The sequence below is a fragment of the Halichoerus grypus genome, chromosome 6 (assembly GCF_964656455.1).
Source record: "Halichoerus grypus chromosome 6, mHalGry1.hap1.1, whole genome shotgun sequence".
In the NCBI taxonomy this organism is placed as follows: Eukaryota; Metazoa; Chordata; class Mammalia; order Carnivora; family Phocidae; genus Halichoerus; species Halichoerus grypus.
Window position 1 is genome coordinate 101,747,217 of NC_135717.1, and position 27,871 is coordinate 101,775,087.

The window sequence follows — 27,871 nt, forward strand, 5'->3', positions numbered from 1 at the left end:
TTAGAGGAAAGCTTTCAACTTTTCATCACTGGATATGATGTTAGCCGTGAGCTTGTTGTATATGGTCTTTATTATGTTGAGTTATGTTTCTTCTATATTCAAATTGTCATGTGTTTATCATGTTTATAGTTTTTATCATTTGTTTATATGAGAACACTTATTATGTTTTATCATGATAGATGTTTATCATGTTTATTACAATAAGTGTTTATCATGAAAAGATGTTGAATTTTATTAAATGATTTTCTGCATCTATTGAGATGAAATTTAAAGTGGATAGCACTGGAAAGTCCTTCAGTGTAGGTGTGTTGTTAATAAACTGTCTTTATTTTTTTTATAATAATCTTATTTTTTCTCATTCTTGTAGTTTTGCTACACATGTAATTCTGAGTTAATACTAATTACCATTTTTATAGGTGATTATTTCTTTATGGCTGCTGATACAGAATCTCTTTTTGCTTTGAGTTCTGCTTTTTCACCATAATATTACTTGGTGTGAAATTTTTTTAAATTTTTTCTGTTATGTATTGGGTTTTAATATGCAAAATTGCTTCTATCTCATTCTCTCTGTTATTTCCCTCCAGAACTCTAATTTAATATGTTAAACTGTCTTGCTCTATCATCAATGTCTCTCATACTTCTCTAACATATTTTTAATATTTTTGTCTGTCTTTTTTGTGTAATCTCTTCACATCTGTCCTACTGTCCTTACTTTTCTGCCTAAAATGAAGCTTAAGCCAAACATTGAGCTTTAATTTTCAGTTAATGTATATTTCATTTTCATATTCCATATGATTTTTTCCAAGCATACATGTTCATTTTTATGATGTCTTATCTCTTACTCATACTTTTGACACTTTAAAAATATATTAAATGTACTTTTTTGCAAATAATTTATAGTGAGTCAGTCTGGTGTCTGCCATTTTTTTTAGGTCTGATTCTGCACAGTTTTCTTCTCACATTCATGGTAGCTTGTTTCCTTGGGTATTTTGTGTTTTATGTTTGTGAGATCATCTTCACTGGAATTTTAGGTGTAATAATTTTTTGATGCTTAGCTTTAAGGTCAATAAAATAATGGTCAGTGGAATAATTGTTTTGCTTCTGACAGTCCTTCAGGGGCAAAGTTTTAATTGTGGGTTTTTGAGATACATTGTGCGTGGGAATTTCTGCCTCAAACCTGCAAAAATGTAGCATGTGATTATGAATTATCAGGGAACCTCCCCTCCATACTTCCCCTTCACTCTAACTCAAAACAAAAACCCTTCAGGTTCTCTTTGCTTTGTGGGTTTTTTCTAGTTTACCAACTTAGGGTGTTATGTTTCAGGCCTTGTAGCTTTATATGAGTGTCCTAACTTTCCCCTTTTTAGCCCCTAGGTTTTGTTTCTATTTGTAAGCCTGGCCCATTAAAAACAAAACTGTAATATTTTAGCATTCTTCAGATCTCCTAAGAACAGTTAATGTATTCAAAAATTGTTTATCTCCATGAATTTTGTGCTTTTTATCAGTTTTGCCTACTTACATAACTGTCTTACCAGCTCAGTAATATTTAAAGGGATGTTTTGTATTTTTTATCCAACATTTTTGTACTGAGTTTTCCATGGTATATTTGGATCATGTAACTAGAAAGTATAAAATTCACTTTTTATTTATTCCTTTGTTTTATGTAAATGTAAACATTCTATAAGTGTTATTAATGAGCTTTAATAATTATATTCATACTTATTTTAAAATTGCTAAAATCAGCAAATAGCCTGGCAAGACAATAATGGTTTAAACTACCACTTTCCAAACCATACATCTCAGAGTAAAAATCTAAGATGTTCTATAGAAAAACATGTTAATGAAACACTTTTGGGAAGTCATGTGTACTTTATTCCTATCTAGTGGTTTCAAATACTCATCGCTTTAATTAAAGGTTCTACCCAAATATACACAGCTTTTAATCAGTCTTCTTTGATCCCTTAAACTCTTTTGAGAGTATCTATTAAATGTGTAGAGAAATATGGAAATGGTGGTATAGCAAATAAATGTAGAAGAAAATAACATGTTGAAATGACTTTGGAGATAAATTAGATTGGGAAAAAATATGTCAGGGCTAGATTATGGAAGTTCTTTAGTTCCAAATGGCTGATAATATCATACCATAGACCAATAGGGTCAGATTTGAAGGCTAACATTAAATATTTACCGAAAAAAATTTACCTAATCCAGACTTTCCCCATGCCTGTGTTTTTCTGTACCTTGTAATATTTAACAAAAAAAGTAAATTACTTGTGAAAAATCTTCATTTTCATAGCTTTTCAATTTTTTTCTAAAATGTAGATGAAATGTATGTTAGATTATTTAATTATTTTTAAGCATTTTAAGCACATCTTAGTCCTGTCCACCATTTCTTCCCTGTAGATCAGGTATGACATTCCTACTGCCATTTCAAGAAGTTATATTTTTTATCTTTTGAATTTTATTAGAATGATAGTAAATTTAAAAAGAATAATATTCTATCCACCAGTTTCCCAATAAAATAGTGTTCTTTTTCTTGTGATCCCTTTTAATATTTATTCAAGTATTTGTAATAATACACAGTTATAATAATGGCTTTAAATAATCTTATGGTTTTTCTTCAAGTAATTGTATTTTATAAACATAATTCTATATTGATGCATGGTGTTATGCCTAATAACCATATGATGCTCCTTTTAGTTGACATACTATCATTTGTTATACTGAACCCCTTTGTTGGACTTTTTAAATGTTTTGGCTTTTGTACTTTTATAAGGAAGTTTGCTGTATACATCTTCATGCATATTATTTTTATTCTTTTGCATTATAAGCAGCCTCCCACTGTTGTACAAGGTGTGTTTTTGAAAATATGCTAATACTGATTAATAAACTTACCTAATATATGGGCTTTTCATTCCCCAGACATTTAAAAATTATAAGATCAATAATTATGCCTTACTTTATTTATTCATTTTTTTAACATACCTTATCTTTATAGACCGATTAATCAATTATATTATTTCAGTATTGGAGACCTTCTGTAGACTGTCCTTATTCAAGGAGTATCCAATTAAGGTCAACAATTCATTCATTTCAACAAATTTAATGATTTCCATTTTATCATAATTGCATTTGTTTGATGAAACATTATGTTCCTATCACTTATGTCAACACTTTCCTTTTTCCATTATTTTATATATATAATATACATGTGTGTATTATATATATGTGTGCACACATTATATATATGTGTGTGCACACACATACACACACACATAAAATATGGATAAAACTGAATTTTTGACATAGGAAACACAATGCAAACAGTAAGAGCTGTGCTCCTGAAATTGATTTTTGTCTGGCAGATCCTCATTCTACAATAAATCAGAATATTCTTTTGTCAACTTATTTCTCAAAAAAGTCTGATTCTATACAGTTTAGGGATATTACTGTGTAGAGTATAAAAGTGGAGGTTATAAAATCGACAAGCATGAGAAATTGAGAGCTAACTAAATATTATTTTCTGATGATAAATTTTAGGAGTAGGAAGCACAGACCAGATTTAAGGACAGTTACTATGGTATCAAATTGGTTCCTGAAAAGTACTACACCAGTTGTATTATGCTTTTTGGGAAGTGTGCATAAATCTGTTTCTTTTTTTTCTTTTTTGCTAAGAGGATTATCTTACATACATGGGTCATTTATTTCAAATGACCATTTGAAGGGTTTCACACTATTATGTTGAAGCAAACTTATTGTATTGTACTTAGGCAAGTGGAAGGAATAATAGGATTCAGATGCATTTTCAAAAGCTATTTCACTTGAAAATGGTGAAGCAGAAATATTCTACTTAAACTTAGGATTGGGACATATTTTTGGCATTTAATGATATGTACACTATCCAAATATAGAAACCTCATTATGGAAATATAAACTAATCTTACCTTTTTTTATGCTGATGTATCACTCAATTTTTGTCTCATTCCTTTGTATTTCTCCCTTAAATCAAAAACCTGTTTATATAAGGCAGCTAACTTATTTGCTTACATTTTTTCATGCCTATTAGAAATATGTCTATTTAGGTGAAATAAATCTAGTGTAGCTTATATTATTGTTTTATTTTATTCACTTTAAGAAGTTTATTGACATTATTGGACTTGTGGTAACTGCTCTGAGTAGATTTAATCTCATAGTTTATCTTTTATAGGTTTTCTTTCTAAACACTATTTAATGTGTTGATCCATGAATGGGTGAAATGTCTCAGACTCACTTTACATTAAGACATTTATTAAATTTATTCAGTGTCTGTAAAGTCATGTTAAATGGAGGAATATATGAGCTTGTGCTTTAAGACTTTCCTGCCAGACCACTTGATCTTATTCAATGTTTGTGCTTTACAGAAAGTGAAAGATGGTGCTTCTTGAGTTTGCATTACAGAATATATACTACACACACATACCATGTATAAAATAAGGTGAAGTTTGTGGACCTGTCATAAATAGATAACTGTATACCTGAACGTGAGCTTCCATGACTGCTTAGTCTAAAATTTAATATACAAAACACTGTCCATGTGTGATAGTGATTAAATCTCTTTACAATATCTCTTGTGACTCATATTCCAAGAAAGAAGAGATTTTTAAATATTTTTTATAGGAATCAAGTAAAAACCATTTAACCTCCATATTTATATTTGTCTGCCTCAAACATTTTTCACTTGGAAGAACTTCTTCCAAAAGGAGGAAATAGCGTAATCTATTTCTGAATGCCTTTTGTTTTAGGCTAAATTTCAAAGGACTGTCCTTGAGACCCTTGCATTAAGTATCTACTCTATAAGATTAATCGAACTGTTTAGTTTGCATTTGTTTCTTTAATATCATAAAAAGCCCTAAAATTTTAATTTTTAAGAATCTGTCAACAGAATATTTTAAATCACCAGAACTCTTCACTCTTCTTAATGAGATTTCCTGGTATAGATTTCAGTTAATTTTCTTATGATTTCATGTTGCCAGTTGGTTCAGCTTTGTCTCTGAGTTATATAACAAATGTGTCCAGAACATCCCCACCTTGGAATGGTCAACTAGTAAGGTGCATAAGAAAGTATTTACCCTTCTTCATACCATCAAAAACCATGTGAGCCATTTCTAGGGTGCCGGTATTTTTGGACAATTAAGGAATTCTATATTGAGGCAGAAGGCAGGAGTAATACAAACAATCCCCAGATATGCTTCATACTTTATTTTAGATAGAATAAAGGAAGGCTGAAATCTTGGCCAAGCTGTTTCTTAACATTATAATTTTTAGTTTACAGTGATTAACTGCAATAATCTCTGGCCCAGATAGGAAAGTCATCCCTACTTTTGGCAGAATCTCAGACGATGAACAAACCTCAAGTCCAATGCACTTTCTACTACAGTCCTATAAAGGCAGCAAAAAGAGCTCTAATTATTTTCCTATTTGTGCAGATAATACTAGTAATAGTTGAAAAGGAGTAGTAGTCAGGGTATCAAAAGTAGAAATAGCATTTATAAAGATATTCAGTGTACTTAGAGAGATGAAAAAAATCTCAGTGAGATACCATTTCCAATTACTAAGATGACTATAATAAGAAAAAAGGAAATAACAAATGTAGAGAATGTGGAAAAATTAGAACCCTTGCACATTGCTGATGGGAATATAAAATGGTGGAGCAATTATAGAAAGCAGTTTGGTGGTTCCTCAAAAAATTAAACATAAAATTATTATGTGACTAAATAGTTCTACTAATAGGTATATACTCAAAAGAATTGAAAACAGGGACTCAAATACATTTTTACATATGAATATTCATAGCAGCATATTCAAATAGTCAAAAGGTGTTAACAACCAAGTGTCCATCAACAAATGAATAGATAAAACAAAAGTAGTATTATGTACACAATGGAATATCATTCAGCCATAAACAGGAATGATGCTCAGTTACATACTACAATGTGGACGAGGCTTGAAAACATTATGCTAAGTGAAATTAGCCAAACAAAAAGATGATTACTATTTGATTCCACTTATGTGAAATATCTAGAATGGTCACATTCTTAGAGACAGAAAGTATATTGGAGGTTACCAGGAGCTGGGATGAGGGGCAATAAGTCATTGCTTAATGGGCACAGAAATGCTTTTGGGGATTATGAAAAAATTAGCAATGGTGATGGTTCCACAGCATTGTGAATATAATTAATGCCACTTGTCCACTTTAAAAAGGTTAAAATAGAAATTTTTTGTTGCGGGGCACCTGGGTGGCTCCGTTGGTTAAGCATCCAGCTCTTGATTTCAGCTGAGGTCATGATCTCAGAGTTGTGGGATCGAGCCTGCGTCAGGCTCTGTGCTGAGCTCAGAGTCTGCTTCAGGTTCTTCCTCCCTCTCCCTTCCCCTCTGCTCCACCCCACTTGCATGGTCTCTTTCAAATAAATAAAGTCGTTAAAAAAGAAGAAGAGACATTTTTTTGTTGCACATATTTTTTACCACAATAGAAAAATGGAAATAGAAGTAGCAGTTGTAGTAGTGTAAAAATAGAATCTTATACATTGCTCAGTGTTCATCATGAGTAGTGTACTCTATAGTTACATTTTTTCTATTCTAACTTTTCATTTAAAATTTGTGTGTTGTATGGTTTTTTGGGAGTGGGGGGCTCATTTTTATTTATTTATTTCCAAAGCATTTTTGGCACTTTCTACCTAAAAAGTTATTTTGCACTGAGAGGAAAAATTAGTTGTTAATGCATTCCTTGAAGATTTTTTTTCTTATAAAATAGTTCTACAAATGAAATGTAAGAAATTGATTCATGGATTGTCTATTAATGTTCGTGAGGGCACCATCCCTAGAAACTAGTACAGTATCTTGTGTTGTTGGTAGGCACCAAGCAAATATTTCTTGTATGCATGGTTAAAAAAAAAAAGCATGAATTTATAAATTTACATAATAGATACAGAAGTTATGTATAATTTATAAATTGATATATAAGGGTAAACTTTAATGTAGGACAATTTAATATAAAAATAAGATATTAAAATATGTAGTTGAATTTCTATCTTAAAGATTGATCATCTAGACAATTTTTAAAAAGAAATAATAGAAAATGAACATCCACAGGATATTGTTCAAATTTTCTATCGAAGTTCATACCTCTAACAACTAAAGATTATGAACACTTACAATAGGTATGATGCCGTATCAAAAACATTTCATGTATTTGATCAGTTAATCATCAGAACAATGCTATAAAGTGGATTCTAATCCTCATTTTTCAGGAGATCATACTGAATTTCAGGTTTAAAAAGTTGTCATATACCGCATGACTAGAGTAGAGCTAACAAGGAGAGCTAGAATTTGAATCCATGTTTTTGTGTCCTTGGATCCATAGTTAGTGCTATTATGCTTAAAATATAGCAGAATGGTCATGGTCAGATTTCACACAGAGGGCTTATTCTCGCTCAGGTCTAGAAATAGGAAAGACAGCAGTCATGTTGAGAACAAAAATACATTGCAATCTTAATTTATATTGAAATAAGAAAATAATTTGAAAAGTTTCCAAATGGAATGTCTAGAACTACTGTTTTTAGTCTTGGATTTTCTTTTCCCTGAATTCAGGTACTCTGTGACAGGAGTAAAGCCCTGATTATAAGGTCTACTAGTTAGCAATATCCACAGAAATGAAATTGTTATGGATTATAAAAGTTAACACTGTATTTTAGTGAAAGATATTTTTGAAATTATTATTGAAATGGGGTGTGGATGTTCCTTTTGAGGCCTTTACTTTTGAGTGCCAACTAATCTTTTATATGAAAAAAAATTTCCTTTTCATAAATGAACTTTATTATCATACTTTTTCCAGCTGTTTGACAGGAAGTCTAGTTAACATTTTTGAGTACCAGATACATTACCTACATTACGTCATTTAATTGTCATAACTGTGAGTTTGGCATTAGCAGCCTTACATAATAAAAGAAAAAACCAGAGGCTTAGAAACATTTAAGTTGTACCTTTCATAATTGAAGAACTAGTGATTGACTCCAGATCTGTCTGATTCCACTGCCTGTGTTTGAGGCAAACATGATAACCACTACACTTTGGAAATAAGATTCCAGTGTCCATATTAATTCTAATGAGATATATTGCCTCCCAGAGAGATGCCCCCGAAATATAAATGGAACAGAAGAATACCCTTTTTTCATCTTACAGAAATACATAATGCAGTTTTTATAATTGTGGCTTATATGTTAACCTGTTCTTTCAGATAAGTCTCTTCCCTGAAAGTATGTGTGTCTTTGAGAAAAAGAAAATGTGTTAGCTAATACAGGCATTGGTTGCTGAGTAAAGTTTTTGGCTCACTGTGTATATTTCTTGGGATTCCAATGGGAGAGATTCAGCTACCTAAATATCTACAGTCTTGCTCCCCAGCCCCCAAATAAAAGTTAATTTGTCAAAAATGAGTCCCCTTTCCTTCTAGTTTTTGTGATCTTGCCATCTCCATTACCTTCCCTTAAGGGGCCAGATATGGGAGCAGGGGGGGAAGAGACATACCATACCATGACCAAAAAATAACTATAAGGCTAGGTGAATAGTACAAGTGTATGACTGAAACTCAGAAAGTCAAAGAAGCAGTCCTTGGGGATGTGACAGAGAGAGCCCTTAGCTGTATGTTGATTCTAGAGAATCTAGTGTAAAGTCCATGGATTTTATATTCAGGGCTTAGTGGGTCCCAGTCTCAGTTTAACTATTAATTAGTCCTGTGACTGTAAGCAAATTATATAACCTCTCTGAAACTCAGTTTGAAAATCTGTCAAATATAAGTAATAAGACAGTTCTGGGTTGTTGTGAGGATTCCCAGTAATACCTGTAAAGTTCCTAACACAGTGCTTGGCACATAATGTTGAGTCAGAAACTCAGATATAATTCAGTGTTTTTAAAAAGTGATTCTAAGTCTAGATAGATATGGTGAACTAAATGTGCTCATCTCTTCTACCTTCTGTACCTCTCCCCCCTCAAAAATCACTAAAATGACACCAAAAGGGACCAAAACAAATAAATAGAAACAATAAACTAGCAGGGATAAGATACAGGCAAATATCACTGACTCAGCGGAGGGCTAACACGTTGTAATCTTAGCCCATTGAGGTGAAACCCATATGAAGCAAGCTGCTCTGTCCGCAAAACCCTAGAATGCCTCAGGAAATAGGGGCACCAGGTGCTCTTAAAAGCAGGAGGAATGGTTGAAAATCTCCATGCACATCATTCTTAATTCAGATACTTACTGTATGCCCTAGCAGGACAGTGGCATAATAAAACCCGAGAATCTGACCTCATAAAGAACAGGAACTAAAAACTGGGAGATTAAACCAGAATCCATTTTACAGTGAGCTTTTCACCCACACGCTCTTCACCCATATCCTACCAATGAGAAGATTGGGGAATTTTTTTTCTAGGCAAAAAGGGCAGCTTAAGAGAAAATGGTGATATATAGACCTGACATTTGGGAATTGCCACCACAACCATGAAAAAGCCGTTTTTGCAGTTCTGTAAAGCTCCCCCACATACACAGAATTTCCTACCAGCATTTTTGTGTCTGAGATTTTAGTATGCATGAAGTGAAAAAGATGACCAAACATTGGAGAAACATCTTAAATGAGAAAATTACTGACTCAAACTACCCCCAAAAAAGGAACTTTGAAAAAAACAGAGATAATGTGGAAATAGAAGGGCCCTTGCCCCCAATAATTATAATCAATGCATTCAAAAAGAAGAGAAAGAACAGAAAAGATGCAACAAAAATTCCCATTTTCAAACAGGGAGAATGATGAAATAAACAGCCATGATTGGCTCATAGCAGATACCAAGTATTGCTGGTATCCCTATGCCAAGAGTGGAACAGTTTCCTTGGTTAGTTGCTCATCCAGTCCATGATTCTGTTCTCCAGGAGAATCTACCTTGTCCTTTGTCCTACTATTGATAGTCAAGGTGTAATTTCACATTTTCTTTCTGGAATACAGTTTGAGGGCATGCATCAAAATATAAATAATGCTCAATCATCAACCTGCCAATACCAACCCTAGGAATATTTCATAAGGCCATAATTGTACAAGTTCCCAAGATACATGCATAAAAATCAAGATTATATTAAAAGGGAAATACTGTAGACATAAATATGTAAGTGGGACATGGTAAAATGTGTATTAGGGTAATAAAAATAATAGCATAATTATACTTATATAGGAATAACAATACTGTTGTTCAAAAAGACTATGGTAGTTATAAACTTATTATATAAAATGTTTACATATAGCTGTACATTTACATACACAGAGAGCCTGCCAGAAGGATGTTTGCCTAAATGCTATCATTTAGGTGATAGAACTCTGGGTGATTTTTCACTACATTTTACATTTTTCACAATCAGCATATGACACTTTTATAAAAATAATATATTTTATGTTTATATTGTTCTTGATTAGCTACTTGTGGATTATTCATTTTATAAATTAACTGTTTAATTTTAAGAGTTAGCTTCTCTCATGACATTCAGCATCTTTCTGAATCCTCTCTCCTAATATTAATGAATATTTTTTCAGAAGATGATCTTATTCTAATGTTATTCTGAAAAGAACAAAATCGGAAGTATAGATTAGTCAAATTATTTTATTTATTTTTTAAGATTTTATTTATTTATTTGACACAGAGAGACACAGCGAGAGAGGGAACACAAGCAGGGGGAGTGGGAGAGGAAGAAGCAGTCTCCCCGCTGAGCAGGGAGCCCGATGCGGGGCTCGATCCCAGCACCCTGAGATCATGACCTGAGCCGAAGGCAGACACTTAACCAACTGAGTCACGCAGGCACCCCTAGTCAAATTCTTTTAAAGCCAAATGCAAGTGAGGCCTTACCTGACATACAACTTGTAATAAGTAGCTTTTAGTTACTGGGTAACATCTACGCAATACTGAGGCCACGTTTAGCTAGTAGGTAATTATTACTGTTGATAATGAGTATACCAATATGATTATTGCTGAAGTGATTCATGAGAGACCTGGCAGTTTACATAACTTCTCTAAGTCTCAGATCACTCATCCGAAATGAGGAAGAATATTGCCTGATTTAGCAGTTTGTTATGAATTTAATGTGGTACAACTACATGTAAAGCTCTTTTAACAATGCCTGAAACCTTAAAAATGCCCCAAAAATGTTAGCTACTATGACCTATATGTATAAGAAAAGTCAGTAATCTAATTATATTTTCTCAAGTAAATCGATGATTTTACTTAGAGTATTTTTTATGTAGGATACTTGTTTCCAATGGTAATTTAGAGTTTATTCTTGTAGAAGAAAGTTCAAGAATAGTCTTCTATTATAGTGTACTGTCAGAATGAAGAAATAATGTTCAGGAATAAATTTTCTGAACACTGCATTGTCATTTTAGCTAACATACCCTCTTTAACTAACCTTGGACCGCTGGAGAAACTTGGCCTACTTACAATTAATTACTCAATGATTCCCATTAGTCTGACTTATTAACGTAACAGTTCTTTTTAAGCAGAAATTATTAATGACTCTGAAAAGTTCGTTTCTTAGTTTAATTCTAATAGTTTTTATTGGTTTTCTATTTCGTTATGTTTACCCCTACCCATAAAGCCTAAATTGAATATTTTTGGTCTCATACGAGAATTGTATTTATCATTTCTAAATCTAATTATTTGCCTGGTATAACATTTTTAAACTTTTTCTCGTGTGTGTATTTTAAGTAGGATTAGGTATTTTTTTCTGATTCGATGACATTTATGTGTATCTAGACTTACAAAGAATACAAAATTAAAGTCTCAGTACATAGCATATGGTAAGTCTACTGATTTGTCAGCTGCTTTTCACAAATTCATGAGGTACCAATAATTTCTCATAATCAAGTCATAATTTGTATCACAGTTTGGATTTTTTTTAATGAAAAAGCACATCATGTGATTTTTCTTGAAAAATAAAGGTAAAAATTAACATTATAATTAAAAATAGGAATAATAGATTCTTTTAACTAGACATGGCTATTTGGTCACTTACTCTTCATGTAGACTGCCTCCCTAAAAAATAGTTTAACTCAGAACAACTTTGAAAGACATAGATCCATTTTAAAATATTGGGTATTCAAATAAGTTCATATTTAAAGAAGGCTTCAAAATCAGAGAAAGTAGAGAAAATATTCTTTTTTGCCCTTTAGTAACTGAATGAGAAATCTGTGTAAAGAGGAATATAAATTTCTTTTTGGTTTTGTTTCCTCATGAGAGCACCATTCCAGAACAAGTATCTGGCTTCTCTGTGTTGAAGATATTGATGCTACAAAAGTTGAATTTTCTTAGAAAACTCTAAATTCCAAGTGCCCAATCCATGATAACTGGCTAATGGTTGTGTGTGCTTTTTTGCTAGCACATTGGAATAAAAGTAAATACATGAATTCTGTACATTGTAACATTAGCTATCACATAAATTCCTTTCACTGTTTTGATTTTTTTTCTGAATCTATGGTAAAGTCTTAGAGTGAGAACAGTAATAAAACTTTCAGTCTCTTTAACAGTGCTTTACTAGACACACAAATAATATGTTATGATTGTTGTTCATCAAACAAATATCAGTTATCTGATTGCTTCTTTTGCTGTAAGCTAATAATTTTAGTGAGTAATTTTTCTAGATTTAATTTTGAATAAAGACATTTTATCATTTTCTGATTCATTTTCCAATTTGGAGTAGTTGTGCTTAAGTTAGATCTCATGTCATGTACTTTGCTGAGTTTGGGGCCACACAGAGATCTCTTGGCTGATTGGAAAAAGGTGAATTCAGTGGCTTTTTTTTCTTGTAAGTCTTCATTTCAGCAATCTCCCCATTGTGTCCTCTAGTGACTACTTGAGTACAACCAGGCAAATGAATTCCCCCAGCTATACTCCTTGTTGATAGATTATTGGTCTCAGAGCCATAATCATAATCCATTTATCTTTCCTTGTAGCATCAGAGGCTCCTTGAAATGCTAGATACAGAGAAGGAACTGTTGAAAGAAAAAATAAAGGAAGCTTTGGTTCAGCAATCTCAAGAACAGAAGGTAATACTTTAAGTTTGCTCAGAGTGTGGAAAGAATGTGTTCTATTACCTCAAATAATTTCCTCAGATAATACATTTACTGTCTACCCAACTGTCTTATCACTTACAGGAGATATTGGAAAAATGTTTGGAAGAAGAAAGGCAAAGAAATAAAGAGGCATTAGTATCTGCTACAAAGGTACTTCTATCTGAAATAATGGGTTTCTATGTAAGTGGAATTTAAAAACTGACTTCATTAGTCAGTCTACTTTTTTGGTATTAAACCTCATTACAGAAAAATCAAAGGGTTTTTTTCTTCTTTTTCCTGTTAAACTTAGAATGTTGCTATACATATTGTTAAATTCGCGTTACACAGGACTAGAATGACATTGAAATACCACATATTTAGATTATTATTAAAAGAGAATATATGTTGGGACACTAACAAGTACTTGGTATTTAATAGGTATCATCACAAATAATGTGTATGTATATTATATATTTACAAAAAGATGTGATTTTTAAAGCCAACTTTGAAATACCTCTTCTAAGTAGTGTATCCATAGATATTAAATATACATATGCCAACAAATCCATAGCACTAACTTTTGAGATTTGGATTTAAATTTAGTAAGCAGATATTTTGAAAGTTTCATATTTGCACATCACCGTGCCAGGGGTGGAACTTAAAGGATGACTGTGATTTTGTCTTAAAGAATTTACAATCACGTAAGTATTACTTATTATCAATAAGGCAAGGTGGAATGCATAAAATTATGAGTATATAGATAGTACTTCTGTGCCAGGAGTTTTTAACAATAAATTACTTTTGAAATTAGCTTGAAGGGTGGCTAGTATTCTGAATTGTGAGTCTGAATTTTATTCCATAGGTAAGGGCAGACACGTTGAAATTTTTGAGTGTAGGTATGACATAATTATACTTTACATTAATTTGGGGGAAATTAGAGGCAAGAAAGGCTAGAGGCAAGGAAAAAATTAATAGAGTGTGTCCAAAGTCTGTATAAAAGATAGTGAATGACAGAAGTAAAGTAGTAATAATAGTTTAAAGGAAAGAAATAGACAAATTCTAGAAATAGGAGATGGAATCAGCATATATTTTTGGTGTGGATAATACAGAAGGAGGCCAAGTTGGGAACCCCCAGAGTATTGCCTCAGAAACAATGTGGAAAGTGGTACTATTTCTTTGGTATAGAGTTTGAGGTGCCTGTGATATATTCAGATGACAAGACAAGTAGGCAACTAAATCAATTGGCAGCTCAGAGAAGAAAAGAATGACCTGAACATGCTAATATGGTTTGTTTCTTTTTTTCAGCAGACAGATGGTAATGGTAACCATGTAAATTATTGTTATGTATAATCACCTCACAAGAGAGTATAGAGTAACAAGTGGTACAAGGTCTGAGCCCTGAAAGAACTCCAAAATTTAAAATCCAGAGAAAGAAGGAAGTTACAAAGAACTGAAGAGAGTCAGTCATAACAGTAGAAATAAAAGCAGCATGCTATTGTACAAACCAAGAAAAAGATAACAGAAATAGTCAACTATGTAGAAGGTCACTTTGAGGTCAAGAAAAGTAGGGATTAAAACAAAACAAAAAACAAAAACATGTTATTTGGATTTAACAAAATGGAGAGCATTGGTAAGCATAATAAGAGAGTAGTTCCAGAGAAGAATTGTAAAGTAAAACAGGGGTTCAGAAAATGGTAACTCACTTTGATAACTTGTCTCAAATATGGCTAACTGGAAGAAAGAGAAAAGTGTTAAGGGTGGGCATCAAAAGTGGGAGGACCATGGACTTTACTGCATCCCGAAGTATGATGGTTTTCTTGAGAGAAATTCTTGTGTTTGAGTTGCAACTGAAGTCGACAGTTTTCATGGAAAACCATTTTACTGAATAACAAGGGTTATGCAGACTTTAGTATTTGGCAGACATTTTCTCCAAAGTAAACAGAATAAGCCCAGCATCTCCAGAAAACTAACAGTTTTTGTTGCCAATGATAAGTTGAACTTTAAAGCAAAATTAGAATTTTGGAAAATCTGTATCTGATTTCAGATACTTAAAGACTTTTCTGATGAGATTGATGGTGATATTAACAAATGTGACCTTCATTTTTGTTATGATATAATGAAATGTGTCAACATCTAGAGGAGATGCATAATTTACTGAATCAATATTTTCCAAATAAAAATGCTTTAAAAATTCATGCATAGATAAAGGACTCATTTAAAGTGCAAGAAAAGAAAATGTAGCAGAATACAAAAATTTCATTGCCACTATGTGATTTTCCTTATTGCGACTACCCTTTAAGAACTATCCTTTGTTAAGTTTTGGTATAGAATCACCAATATCTACAAAGATCCAAACTGGCTACAAGGTACTCCTCCCTTTTCTACTATGTATCTGTGTGAGACTGAGTTTTCTTTATGTACTTAAACCAAAAGTCATACTACAGATTTAAAACAGAAGGTAGATATGAGAACCTAGCTATCTGCTATTAAATCAAATATTAAGGAGGTCCACAGATACTCTTCTCACTTCTTCACTTTGGAAAATATAGTTATTTTTCATAAAAGATACTATTCATTAATGTACAGTGCATTTAGTGTTAACATAAAATGAATTAATAAATATTTTTATTTTGTCTTGGTTTGAGTTTCTAATACGGTAATCATAATATGTATAACTGGCATAAACAAAAGCTTTTTAAAGTACTCCATAATTTTTAAGAATGTAAATAGATTCTAAGACCAAATAGTTTGAAAACTGCTAGTTTAAGTTAATGTTTAGTTTCTGTGAAGTTTAGATGTGCCTTGGAAATAATGTATGAATATCTGTACAAAAACAAATAATTGATTTAATTTTACACCAGTTATTAAGTATGCATAAAAACAACAGTGTCAGAACTAAATCCTATAGAATTCAAGTTTTGTACCTTTTAGGTTAACCCAAATCTTTCTTATTCAAGAACTTATGCAGTTACTCATTCAAATATTTTCATTTGAATCATTATTTGTTTTGAAGCTTGAGAAAGAAGCAATGAAGGATGCAGTTTTAAAAGCCATAGAAGAAGAAAGAAAAAATTTGGAAAAAGCCCATGCTGAAGAAAGAGAGTTATGGAAGACTGAGCATGCAAAAGATCAAGAAAAAGTATCTCAGGCAATTCAAAAAGCTATACAAGAACAAAGAAAAATAAGTCAGGTTAGTAAAATTAACTCTTTGTAAGTACTTTCTTTTTCCTTATTTTTTCTCAAAATGAAGTTTCTTTATTATTTGATTTTAAAATCACCTTAGTGGACATATCAATATTAATTATTTTGCCTTTAATAATAATATTTTAAACTAATAATTTTTAACATATCAGTGTACTTCTACTATAATTTTATCTTTTTATCATTTTTTAAGAAGTCAGAATCCAAAGTTATGTTTAGTTATTGCGACTATATAAACTTCCGGTTTAATTTTTTTTTTCTTTTTTCACAAATACACACATACATAATCAATACAAAATAAATATATATAGGTAGAAAACAGTTTGATTCTGTTAATTATGTCTAATTTATATATCTGTATATCTGTAGTTGATACTGATAATTAATAGGACCTCACAGATAATCCCTGTGGTTTCATAAAAGGTATAACATATCAACAAGTATGGCCTACATACAAAATAACTTTTGTCTATTTATCTGAACAATTAAAAACTACAGTACTTTCACTTTCCATAATTGAATTTTCATGGCTCTATTGTCCATGTTTTTAGTCTTTTTGTTACATAGGTAGTGAGATACCTGAATAAATCTTCCCTTAAACAAGTTTAAAAAGCAAAAAATAACATTTATAGAAGTCTTTGTTTTCCATGATCAAAGTGTTACATATGCTACCATTGTTTATTCAACCATGCATTATAAATGTAGCTAAAACAACTAACATTTACCAAACAACCTAGAAGATTTTCGTGTAATTCGTTAGCTAATCTTAATGAAGCCCTAAAAAAGTCAGTGCTTTTAATATCCAGGATAAATATTATACATTTTTAAAAAAATGTCACTTAAATTTATTCTCGAGCACATGGTTACCCATTTGTTATAAAAATTAAACATATCTTTAGGTAGTATTTGTGGTAAGAAAACAGTAGTGTAGTGACAGATCTTATTCTTTTCTTTCTTTCTTTTTTCTATTAGAGTAATGATTACTTTCTAATTCTTCTGTTGTTAGTATCATCAAATACATATTGAGCACGTATTATATATAAGATGTTTAATTGTCAGTTCAGTTGGTTGGAATTCTGTGCTAGTAAGGTGAAGATTGTTGGTTAAGTTCTGATTTGGGAGAGTTTACTTAAAACTTTTTGTGACCACAGACCACTCCTCTAACCTCACATAGATGTGGGCTATTAGTCACCATGAAATTGGGCAAGAGTGCATGAATAAATCAGCACATGTTCATCACTCAAACAGAAAAGTATATACCATAAAGGGCATACTTCTCTGCTGGTTTGTCAGGAGCATTCTTGTCTACAGAAAACACTACAGTATATGATATACTTTAACATTTGTTTGCCACAGTTTCAGAGTACTGTGAAGATAATCCAAGCATGTCATGAATAAATGCATTGTATTTATTTTCTTTCAAGTGTTTGCATATTTTAGGTGCATGTGAGAAAGAGAGTATGTGGGTGTGGTATGTGTGTATATGTGTGTTTAACTGCTTTGTGGCTAAGAGAATTGAACAGAGAACATATATAGCAGAAAAAAATGTTTCCAGTTAACTCTCAGGTTTTCAAATGTGAGGTGGTAATGTCAAATGTATTCTGTCTTCTTAAATAGCTGCTTTCATTTTCATGTACTTGTAGTAAGAAACTACAGCCAAACAGTTGTCATTCCATTAGCCCCTTAGAGCTTCAGAGTTCTGGTCTAGAAAACTGACAAGTTACTTCTCTTGGGAGCCATATGAAGTTCATATATCTTTTGTTTATTTAGGCCAGTAGGGCAAGCAAACAAATTGACCTGGTCAAACTTACTCTTCAGTGTTTCACATTAATAATTGAAGTGACTGCCTGCCAAGTTCCAGGGGCTGTACTTATTTCTGGTGATAAAGTAGTAAGAAAAAACAACTTTCCTGCCTTCTTGTGAAGAAGACTGACAGGAAAGTATTAAAGGCATAACATAATGTGAAATAGTGATCAGTGTCATGAATTAAAATGAAGCTGTGTAAGGTCTGGAGAGTCAGGGAACCAATATATAAATAGGATAGTCAGGTAAGGACTCTAAGGAGTCAGCATTTGAGCTGAGGCCTGCATTGAGGTGAGGAGTTTACTTTGTGAATAGTTGGGGAAAGAAAGTTTCAGGCATAAATTAGCAATTACTGAGGATCTGCAGTGCGCCGGCTGTTGTTAGGCATTTTTTTTAAGACTTTATTTTTTTAGAAGGGGGGGAAATCGGAGGGGGAGACGAACCATGAGAGACTATGGACTCTGAGAAACAAACTGAGGATTCTAGAGGGGAGGGGGGTGGGGGATGGGTTAACCTGGTGATGGGTATTAAAGAGGGCACGTACTGAATGGAGCACTGGGTGTTACACGCAAACAATGAATCATGGAACACTACATCAAAAACTAATGACGTAATGTATGGTGATTAACATAACATAATAAAAAAAAAGAGGAATTAAAAAAAAAAAGTAGTAGCCTCACAACCATGGTAGCTATGAAAACCAGCAATGTAGAAGCCACTAGAGTGGGCAGACTAAATTTGGAGTTCCACAAAAAAAACCTATCTACAGGGAGTTATTACTGTTTGACCTATCTGGTAGCTTCCCAGAAAGTCCCCATTTGCTTAGAACTTGCTTAGTGGGAAAGCCTTATCCTCATGTTTGTAAGAAACAATAAGTGGCAATTGTTTAACCGCTGCCTAAGACAGAAATACCACTTGGTCAAACAAGAGCCTGGCCAAAAAACTTAAAAGGGAAATTTGGGAAATGTCATTATTATAGGTGGCTTGGAAAAACTCTGACTTTTAAAAATAATCCTGGATTTCTTGAAAGTCATACACATGCACAAGGTTGTGCACCTGCCCAGGAAAGACCTGAGAAGACCCTAATCTCTCACCACTGACTGATTTTGATTGTATTCAACAAAAAGTGAAGGCTAAGGCAGAGTTATAAACTGGCAGTATTAAAGGTGTTACCCAGCACACCTACTCCCTTGGCAAATGATGGATCACTTATCTAATTCAAGGTATTTAAGGAATTCACTGTCTAATTATTTGCTGACCACTGAGCTAATCCAGCAGAGACCTCAGTGGCTACACATGACAAAGAATACAGACTTTGCAGAATTAGGTCAGAAAAGTTTCTAGACAGATAACAGCAATGACAATGACTCCTGGGAGCTGAAGGAGATCTGATTTCTAGAGTTACTATATTACATTATTTTAATGTCCATTTTTATCAACAATAACAGATATGCAAAGAAACAGGAAGGTATGGCTCAAGTACAGGAAAACCAAAGCAGTCAATGGAAGATACATTGATGTTGGACCTAACAAGGACAAATCTGCCGTTATAAATATGTTAAAAGAATTAAAGGAGATCATTTCTCAAGATTTATAAGCCTCCTCATCTTATACATTATGTGTATGGAAGCTCTTCAGAAACTAGCACTAGAAATTATTGGACTGCTCTGTTTTTAAAAGTGCTCCTTTTTGCTGTAAATCAAGATTGCAGATATGTGGGTGTATACTTATTTTCCTTCCTACTATTACCTATACTCAGAGAGTACTTGTCATTTATTGGAGGGGAAAAAGGCCCTAACCTCCTGTCTTGCAGTTTATAATTCTCTTACTCCATATATCAAATTCAAATACCTACTTATTTGACTGACCTTCCCACTGAATTGAGAACTTCATAAGTGTCTCAATCATATTTATGCTCTGGAGGCCCTAGCCTAATATGTGGCTTATAGAATGTGTTCCAGAAAACTAATCATTGTTCTTAAATGTCAGGATCCAAAATATCATACAATTAACTCAGAAAGATGACTTATAAGACTTAATTGTATTCATCCAAAATTCTCAAGTAAATATATAGATATCATTTCATTAATTAATCACATTAATTCCATAGAAAGGCAAATTGGAAAAAGCAATTAAGTACTACAGTTTGGTCTGTAAAAAATTCCTTTAAGTTAATTAATTATCCTAAATTACCTAAGTTGCAGCACCAGAAATATAGTTTATAAATAGACTTTACCCCTAGACTACTAGTGCTAGGAATGTGAAATTTTGCCTCTTGAGCTTGTTCATACCCTTAAAATCACAGGATTTTAACTGTGAGTTTCAGATTTATATTTAATGTCCTTGTTACTACTTTTAGGAAAACACCTGGAATATTAGACAGAAAACAGTAATAGTTCTCTATGTTTAAGTTTCACTTACCTGGCTTTATTCTCTACAGATATTTTAGGCTGCTAGCTAAAAACCTGTTTTTATGGAAGTTTTTCTTCCATAATAGTCATAGTAACATAATAGTAGTGGTAGCGGTGGTGGGGACGGCAATAACTCTAACAGTACTGGCTGTCGTTAATTCACTTCTAAGTACCAGGCAGTTTTCTCCTGGTTTTTTCATGTGTGATCTCATGTAATACTCACAAGAGGCAGAAACGATTATCTCCATTTTTACAGATGCAGAAATTAAAGCTTAGGAAGATTATGTAACTTCCTCAAGTCCATAGTAACCCCTTAGAAGAGACAACGGGCTGTATTCAAATCAGACAGCGTTACTGCGGAGGCCTTGCAACTCACTCCTACACTGTTCACCCTCTCAGTGTTCTCATCTTAGAATAAACCACACACTCATCTCAGTGATCTTTCAGTGTGTAGGTAATTTCAGTAGCAAAAACTCAAAGGGGCTATTTTCATTTCCTTATTTATTCAGTAATATTTATTGAGTATCTACCATGCATCAGCCCTGTTGGAAGTTCTGGGCATATAGCATCAAAGAAGATAGACAAAGTCGCTAGGCACTCATGGAATTTGCATTCAAGTTGAAAAAAACTTAGAGTGAATAAGGCAATTCCATATAGTGATATGGGCTGTGGAAAGGGTTATGTGTTTGACTGAGAATGGGTGGTAGAGATTTTCTTTAGATAAGGAAATTAGGGAAGAAGCCAGACTCAGAAAATTTACATGTTACGATTCTACTTGTATGAAATTTTGAAGAAGGCAAAACTGATATAAGAGGAAAGAAATCAGTAGTTGTGGGGGAATACTTTTGAAAGTGATAGAAATATTTTAATCATAATTGTGGTGGTTACATTTGACAAAACTTACCAAATAATGTATTTTATAGTGATGAATCTTACTGTATGTAAATACTACTTTAATAAAGCTGCTTTTTTTTTTTAAACAGATAACTACCAGAATAAATTCTTGGATACATGGCAATTAGAGATGGTGAGGAGGGTTGAGTTTCATGGGGATAAATAATCTAAATTGTGCATATTAAATTTGAGGTGCCTATTCATAATCCTAGAGGAAATGTTGAGTAAAGCAGTTAGAAATGTGTGTCTGGAGTTCAGGTGTGTTGTCAGGGCTGGAGATCAAAACTTGGGATTAATAACCATAGAGATGGTGTCAAAGCCAAATACATAAAAAAACAAAAATTTTCTGGACATGCAGGACCCTACATGACATTCTCTTACCGAATACAGTCATCTTCTACCTAGAAAAAATATGGCCACTTCAGATTAACTGTGTAATTGTGGAAATAGTCTCATACTTGTGAGGGTTGTATTTCAGATGATATTGCGAAGGCGTTAAAGTTACTAGTGCTTTCTGTATCACACTGCTACCCAGATTAAGTGGCCAAAGCTTCATCTCCATTTTCTAGAAATTTCAGGGCCATGAGTCTAAACAGCAGCTCCACCATCTTCTGCCCACCTCCTGTCTGATTTCAGAGGCCAGCACTCCTCTGTCCCCTCGTTCTTCAGCAGCCAGTTGTGATCCATACAGCCTGAAGTACTGTCCAGGGAACTGCAAACTGTTTGAGTACTGACTGAAGGGACTGACGTTATCAAAGCTTGGAAGCTATCTTTTTAATTCTAAGAGGTTATTTCATAGCACTCAAATTTAATTAAAGTAATTTTGGAAATAAAATTTAGAATTAACAGCAACTAGCATCTTTGGCCACTAAGTCACACTAGAAATAAGGAAAAGATGGAGTGTGGCAAAGCGAAAAATGGTGTAAACTTAAGTAACTGAAATTACTCTGACAAAGGTAAGGAAGACAAACAGCTTTGGCTTTATAATTTACCTGTAGATTTTCTCTGTGTTAATACTGACATTAACTGAAGAGATAAATGTTAAACTATGACAGAAAACACAATTCGTAAGGATTGGGGCACATATTTCTCTGAATTGATTTGAGAGATAATTTGGTTTGGCCTTCATCATAAATTAAGGCTAAATCAAAGTGTGGATTGTAGATTTGTGCATTTTTTCTCTGAAATATTCAGAAGAAAGTTAATGACTCTAACTTTTTTGGTTTTCATATTAAATTAATTCTGTGTCCCTTGAAAATCGTTGTTAACAAAAGGAAAGTACATGCGTTATTGACACCAAAATGGGCAAAAAGAAAAGAGTCATTAATTTTGCTGTTCTAGCAAAGTCCTGTAAAAGAACTCCAGGGCATAAGGACGCTTAAACTATGTCTGACGTTGGAAGCTCTTCATAATAGTTTATAACCACAGCCACTGTAATTTGGGGTTATGTTTCCCCCAAAGCCACAGACATTACAATCAGTGGTTAAATTTTCTTTAAGAAGTTCAGCATTGCCACCTGACTCTTCTTTTAAAAAAGGAAATAGCATTTCTATTTTAGCTTAGCAGGCCAGATAATTTAACAACACTGAAATAATTTTTCTGTATTGACTTACTTAGTTTTGATTCATTAGTTTGTTTTAAAATTTTTATTTATAAAACTTTGATAGCCATCTAGTTAATTAAAGGTAAAATCTTAATTACATTTTTGTCAAAATTATTGCAATTAGGGACAAGTAACAAATAGTGCATCAATTATCTTCTTGCCTCTCAAGACCTTTCCCTCCTGCTATATTTCCTATTTTTATTCAGTGAGATAACTATCTACCAAGCTGCTCAGTCCAGACAACTGGAGATTTTCCTAAACTCTCCCTCTCTCATCCCCACTTTGATACCTTTTTAATCATTAAAACCTTTCCATTTTACCTGATAATAATCCTTAAGCATACACACCTCCAGCCTGCCTGCTATCACTGACTTCATTGTGGTTCTGATTGTTTACCTTGACTTCCTACATTGATTTCTTGGCTTCCAGTTTTGTCCCCTTTCAATTTTGAATAAAAAATGAATGAACTTTAAATTTTTCAGTGCCTCCCCATAACCCCATAGGATAACATTCAAGCTACTTAGCATGAACTATAAATCTTTCAGAACATGAAATATAAACTTTCAGTAACCTGGTCCCTACCTATTCAGTTCATCTTCTGCCATTCTCCTTCACATTTCATGCTTTTAGTACCAAACTACTGGTACATGTATCATGCTATTGGATGGGATTGGGCCTTTAGTCATACTGTGCCTTCACCCTGAGATACCATCACTTTCCTAACTTGCAAAACCCACTGTTATTTAATAACTTAGCTTTTTCTTTTAACTCCAGATAACTTCTTTTTACATTTCTTAAGTTAAATCAAGTGTTCTTTCTTCTTCTTTGGCATTCAGTATATAACTTTACCACTGCCCAGGCGTATTATATTTAAAGGATCTGTTTCTCTGTTTTGTCCACTAGATTTAAGCACCCTGAAAGTAGGAGCTGAGTCTTGAAAACTGCAATAGGTTATAAGATGGTATAGAACCAACACTGTTTTAGGAAGACATGTTAATCTTTAAAAAATACACTTGATCTCCATCAACATAATTTGGCTCTTTCAGAGTTTTGGTTGCTTTTAAATGGTACATTTTACCAAAAGTGGGGTCAGCAAAAATAGTGCTTTGGGTGTTACCATCCTTTAAAAACATATATTAATCGGATTGTCTGTTGGGTGCCAAACTGAGATGATTCTTCTTATTGTTATTCGAGGAAATAGTAATTACTTTTAGCTTCAGCAAATGATTACTTTGAACAGCTAGTATAGATTTGCAGTTAGGTGATGAGTGGATGCATGAGTCCAGATAGAATTTTTAGGTAAAGTAGTATACTCTTTCACTGGTCTGATGGAAGCATCACATTCATTTCCATATCCATGTTTTAAGAGTGATATTTCCAAATCAGAATGGGATCATCTTAGACATTTATTGGTGTCTCGTCAGCATCTGCTCCTCTCTTCCCAAAGTGATACTTTTTATCTCTTAGCCATGTGGTTTAGGTGAGATTTAACCTACTTTCTAATTTAGGCATAAGCCCTAATTTACTTAGGCTAATAATGATTATGTCCTACCCCTGTGTTAGCAGGTTCTAAGAATTCACACATTTTCTGAGTCAAGGCTATAAGGCTCCATTTTTGAAACTTGCTTCCTCAGGTATATAAACACTGTCATTCACAGTAAGAAAATGGGAAAGTCCTTGGAACTGTTAATAACCATCTTGGGACCATATGTGTAGAACTTTTGTGAAAATGGATCCTACACCAAAGGCAGAGCTAAGAACTGGAGATGGAGAAATTTCCATCTTGATCACATTGCTTGAACACTAATGGAAGCTTACCCTTAGCTCTTTCATGTTCTTTCATGTGAGGCTGCAAATTCTTTTCTGCTACCTGTGATCAAAAGAATAATTGATTACCAAAATAAATATGCAAAGAAGTAGGTGGGGTTAGATGTGAGTCCTAGCTTGTGCTGACATAACCTTGACCACTTTTTAAAAATGTATGAGGCTCCATTTTCAGATCTGTAAAGTGGGATTTATAATACCTGCTTCACAGAGTTGTTGTGAGGCCCTTGGAAACGTTTTAAAATGAAAACTGAGATAGATTTGTGAAACAACTTTAGCGACCATAAATGTCATGTAAAAAAGTATTGTGGGCAGACCAGTAACGGAGCAGGAAACCTTGTCACAACTATAGAAGGAATTGGAGTATTTAGTTCAGAGAAGAGAAAAATAAAGATATGGTAACATCTTCACCTATTTGAAGGACTGTCATAAAATGAGTTTTTTTCAATTTAATTGAGGGGGGACAGGTTAGAAGAAGTAGGTAAAAAAATTTAGCTCAGTATGATACAAAGCTATCAAATCACAAGGTATCTAGCAAAAAGGGTATCATTTTTATCCAGGATTGTGAAGAATGGATTGGATGGAAGATTGAAGAATGTATGTATTGAAAATATAATTTCTACTGTCATTTTTTTAGTTTAGGGATCTCGGTTTCTCTTTTTGTGTCATTATAGATACATGGCAATTTCCAACTCCACAGATTTAGAACTAGTTACTAACATTCCAAAAATCGGCCATTCTTATAATCATTGAAAATCTCTCTTAGAAATAATTACTGTAAAACCCCTTTTAAAGTATTTATATTGCCATTTTTTAAACATGTAACTTAAGTATATAGCTGTGTATACCTGCCTCTCAAACTGGTTCTGAGGATGAAATATGAGGATCAAAAATAACACTATTTTGTTAACTTTAAACACCAAATTATCATTGCTTTTGTAATTTTATTTTAATACTTTTTACATTATATTTTGCTTAACTCCGCTGTGTCTTTCACACAGATCTCTGTTAGGTCCCAGAATCTTTAATTATAAGTATCATTAATGAGTTTTATTGACCCAGCTGAAATCCATTCACTTACTTAGTGTAGTGTCCGGAACACAGTATGTGGTGGTGGTGTACAGATGGCTGCTGGTGTTTTGATATGTTATTATTACTATTATTATCATTATTATTACCACCGTCTTAACACCTAGCAGAGTGCGAAGGCTAATAAACAGTGAGTGAATGGGTGTTTATTGCGCTTACCTAAGGCAGTGGTTTTCACACTGCATCGAGGTGCCTGGGATGCTGCAGTGAACCTACGAGGGTGCTGCAGGATGTTTTAAATATTAGAGGGCAACACACGGATACTTGGGATCTTTTGGAAACCAGGTAAACAACCAGGTTGACAATACGAATTTGTCTTACATTCCTTTCTAGTACATCATATCATAGTGAAGTTAGGTTTGGGGGTTGCAAGTACCATGGAAATATCCATGTGGAACAGGAAATGAGAGTGTCATTGTCTGATCTTATGCCAAGATTTACAGAGCTGTCAATTCCTGCTATGTACAGAATTCTCATGAATAAGTAATTTAGGTTAAAGATGAAATTAAAGTATTTGAGTTTCAATTTTTGTGTATCATCTTTTCAAATGGCTGCTATGTTATGACCTAACTAGTTAGTAAATGAAACAAATAGGTATTTCTTTTGGCCTAGAGGGCACCGTAGAAAAAATTACTGAGGCAGCAAGGGAGCTGTGAACTGAGAAAGTTTGGGAAGCTTTAACCTAGGGTGTACCCACCATACAGGTGCTCTGGGGAACACAAATGTAAGTTACAATCCCTACACTTAAGTAGATTTTCTTTGCATTGGGGAAAAAAATTAACTTATTGAAGATGAATTATGCATCTATACTCTGTACCAGATACTGTATTAGAGTTCTAGTCGTAAAGAATATGGACTGTAATAAATATAATCCCTGATGTCAAAGAGATCTCAAGTTGGTAAGATAGACAAGTAAAGCAGTTATTATGATTGTGAGTTGTGGAGTGCTTTGAGATGTACAAGGGATGCTAAACTCACCACCCTGTGAGAAGATGGGGAAGGTCTAACGCATTTCAGGGAAGGCTACAGATGATGATGCTCAGACTGAGTTGTGCAGGAGTGCATTTGATCATCACAGGAGGAGGCTAAGGGTAAATGACTTCAACCAGAGAGAGCATGGCACGTCCAGGGAACTGTATATCAAATACTTGCTATGAGCACGACAAATGGTAGTTTTTGCAGAGATTACAAACCGGAATGAGACTTTGCTATTGTGCTCAAGGACCTTATAATGAACTAGGGAATTTGTCAAATGCATAAATTGCTTCAGTATGAGGAAGAGTAAGATACATGACAAAGCACATCTGGCTGAGGCATTTGATAGAAATTACAATAGTGGTTATCTCTGGTGGGCAAAAGCATGAGAAAACTTTCTGTAGTATATAGATATTCTTTATCTTGATCTTGGTCGTAGGTGAATGGGTGTATATGTATGTGAAAATCCACTGAGCTGTACATACATTTAAGGTTTGTGCATTTCAATATGTGTAATTTTTTTTAAAGCTAAGCACAAACGAAAAATAATGTCATTATTAAAATAGTTATTTACTTAAAAAATTATGAGAAACATCTAAGTGGTACTTCAAAGGAAAATCATAGTCTTAAATACATATATTAGAAAATAGAAAAGACTGGGAAAGAATGGGCTAACACCCAATTTACTAATACAGTTTGAAAAGAAAGAATAGGATAATCCAAAGAAAATAGAAAGAAATAATAAAGTTTATGATAGAAGTTTACAACATGAATTGGAAAGTTTCAAAATATTATCGTTTCTTAAACGACATAAAATTCACAAATCTTTGACAAGATTGATGAAGAAGGATGTTATTAATAAACATGTCAGAGGAATGAATAAAGTGACCTAACATAGATGCAACCCAAATTTTAAATATGATATAAGCAATATAAATGATTTAGTACCAATCAGTTGT

At 33.2% G+C, this 27,871-nt stretch overlaps 1 protein-coding gene across 11 annotated transcripts in view; it reads left to right on the top strand.

Annotated features, from left to right (window-relative positions):
* The window catches only part of CCDC91 (coiled-coil domain containing 91), a 360,167-nt gene that overhangs the window by 245,955 nt on the left and 86,341 nt on the right, over positions 1-27,871 (top strand). For 8 of the 11 annotated variants that reach the window (XM_078075819.1, XM_078075824.1, XM_078075820.1 and 5 more), the window contains 3 exons: positions 13,014-13,106; positions 13,215-13,313; positions 16,126-16,302. In XM_078075819.1, coding sequence (XP_077931945.1) covers positions 13,014-13,106; positions 13,215-13,313; positions 16,126-16,302 — 369 coding nt within the window. The remainder of the gene's footprint in view (positions 1-13,013; positions 13,107-13,214; positions 13,314-16,125; positions 16,303-27,871) is intronic. The other 3 variants (XM_078075826.1, XM_036076871.2, XM_078075825.1) reach the window with 1 other exon arrangement.